The following is a 2,577-nucleotide window of genomic DNA, read 5'->3' as shown; positions in this document are numbered from 1 at the left end:
GGACTCTGTGGCTTGGGAAAAGAAAGACATAAATGGATGAGTGACAAAAAAAGAACTCATAACCTCTATGTGAATAGATGACAGTAGGGCCATTTTAGGACTTTCATGGTCCATATATTCGAGGCCAGGAGCCCTTACCCCATGTTGTATTAGGCATATTAAAATATATCCACAAACCCATACAAGTCATAATTTTAATAAATGAGAGAATGTTCTAATTTTTATAATTTTCAGTTTATGAGATACATCATTTTTAATGATTTTTACACATTAGGTTTGATTATGATTTTTACATCTATGTAAGAATTGCATTGAACTGTAGTTGTCTAATTGCCAGAAAATGATTTATGAACAATTTAACAGTTATTAATTTTTCTGTTTTCATATGTAAGGTTTTTTGTTTTTTTGTTTTTCCTTTAGAATTATTTTATTAAATCATAAATGTACAACAGCTTCTTAACTCTACACATGCACTTAAATTTTTTTAAAGGAAAAACGTTATGTCTTATTACACCATGATCCTGGCTAATAGCTTTTCAAAACTTTGAGAAAAATCTTAAAAAAGGTTTCACATGTCACTTGAAACTTACTAATTTAACATTATCAAAGAAGGAATGCTTCTACACTCTTACAAAGACCACTAGAAAGAAACAATAATTAAAAAGCTAAGAAACTGTCTCAAAGGCATTTTTTTTTTATTTACAATCCTTCCTCCACAGTAAGGTAATGTTATTAAATAATCCAATCCATTCACAAAATGGCTCTCTGCATCTGCTCTGGTGTCTTCTGCCATATCACCGCATATTTATGCATGACTGAGATAAGAGTTTCCTTAACATTGTTATTTCGATAACCTGAAGCTGTTCTGTTACCTCTGGGCTCTCATCCTCTCCTATATTATACAGGGAAGCCCCTGGCAAATAGGAAGAAGCTCAGTTTCGGCTTCCCCCTCCATAACCCCCACTTCCTCCACGGCCTCCAGGACCAGAGTTTCCTCCACCATATGGTCCCCCCATGTTCCTGCTACCACCAAAGTTTCCACTCTTCATTGGACCATAGTTAGAGGATTGCTGGTTATAATTTCCAAAATCATTGTAATTTCCACTTCCATAATTTCCTCCTCCACAGTTGTTATAACCACCTCCGTAGCCCCCACCCTGGTTGCCATATCCAGGTCCTCCACCACCATATCCTCCTCTTCCTCCTCCATAACCAGGGCTACCTCCAAAATTGCCACCTCCAGGTCCTCCTCCATACCCATTATAGCCATCCCCAAATCCACGACCACTTCCATACCCATCAGATCCTCCTCTAAAGTTACTTCCTGGTCCTGGTCCGAAATTTCCACCACCACCACGAGAATCTCCAAAACCAAAGTTGCCTCCTCTTCCACTTCTAGAACTTTGGACTTCCTGCATTTCTTGTCTAGACAAAGCCTTTTTTACTTCTGCATTATGACCATTGATGGTATGATATTTCTGCAACACAATCTTATCCACAGGGTCATGATCATCAAAAGTAACAAATCCAAAGCCTCTTTTCTTTCCAGACTGCCTATCGGTAATTATCTCAATGGTATCAATCTTTCCATATTCCCCGAAGTAATCTCTAAGATGATGTTCCTCAGTATCTTCTTTAATTCTACCAACAAACAGCTTCTTCAGTTACGTGAAGCCCTGGTTTTCCAGATTCCTCTCTTGCAACAGCACATTTTGGCTCAACCACTCTCCCATCAATTGAATGAGGTCTTGCAGCCATGGCAGCATCAACCTCAGCCACAGATGAAAAAGTTACAAAACCAAATTCTCTTGATCTTTTTCTTGCAGGATCCCTCATAACCACACAGTCTGCAAGTTTTCCCCATTGCTCGTAGTAGTTCCTCAAACTTTCTTCTGTGGTTTCAAAGCTCAAGCCACCAATAAAGAGTTTACGTAACTGTTCCTTTTCTCTCTCCATCGCGGACTCAGTCGCTTCAGCCCGATTTCCCGCAGCCGAGCGAGACGAGAGAGATCTCCGCGGATGAACACGAACCGGACTCGTCCTGGCGCTGTAGTGAGAACTGCCGCTGCTGGAGAAACAACACTGCTAAGAGCACCTCCACACGGGACCCGGCGCTGCTGCTACTGCCCGTATGTCTGTAAGTTTTATATATTATTTAAAACATTTTCAGAGCCCTCCGAAAGCTTTTTGGTTCTAGGCACTGTATCTTATATGTAAAATTGGTTTGGATGGTGTTTGCACTCACTAATTTATCAGAAATCACAATAGGAAGAACAAATATCATTCCAAGTGCCTCCCACCATACCCTTTGTAGTTTCATGTACTGAAGTCGTAAACCAATTCTTTAAATTTAGCAAAAGAGTGTTCCAGGTTATGGCCAACTTTGTCTATCTCCTTATATGGATGATAGTGGTGAACTTAATGAAAAAAAGAAAAAAGTGACGTAAGAAATCTGCTTTCTATTCAGACCCCTCTCATAAAGACAGTCATCTGTGTTCTTCCGAAGGAAGGAAAAGAACACAGCAGCTGTTACATCCCAGGGCAGCCCAGACCACTCAGTGGAGCTATTTCCAGTAA

General features: G+C 39.9%; 1 protein-coding gene across 1 annotated transcript; it reads right to left on the bottom strand.

The window, feature by feature from the left end:
- Positions 1-687: 687 nt before the first annotated feature.
- LOC113929170 (heterogeneous nuclear ribonucleoproteins A2/B1-like) lies at positions 688-2,091 on the bottom strand. The gene is given in 2 exon segments (XM_035727688.1): positions 688-1,662; positions 1,664-2,091. Coding segments are annotated over 2 exon segments (1,023 nt in total). The 5' UTR covers positions 1,957-2,091; the 3' UTR covers positions 688-932.
- Between the last annotated feature and the right edge of the window lie 486 nt (positions 2,092-2,577).

The sequence above is a fragment of the Zalophus californianus genome, chromosome 5 (assembly GCF_009762305.2).
Source record: "Zalophus californianus isolate mZalCal1 chromosome 5, mZalCal1.pri.v2, whole genome shotgun sequence".
Classification (NCBI taxonomy): Eukaryota; Metazoa; Chordata; class Mammalia; order Carnivora; family Otariidae; genus Zalophus; species Zalophus californianus.
This window is presented reverse-complemented; position numbering and strand designations above follow the sequence as displayed.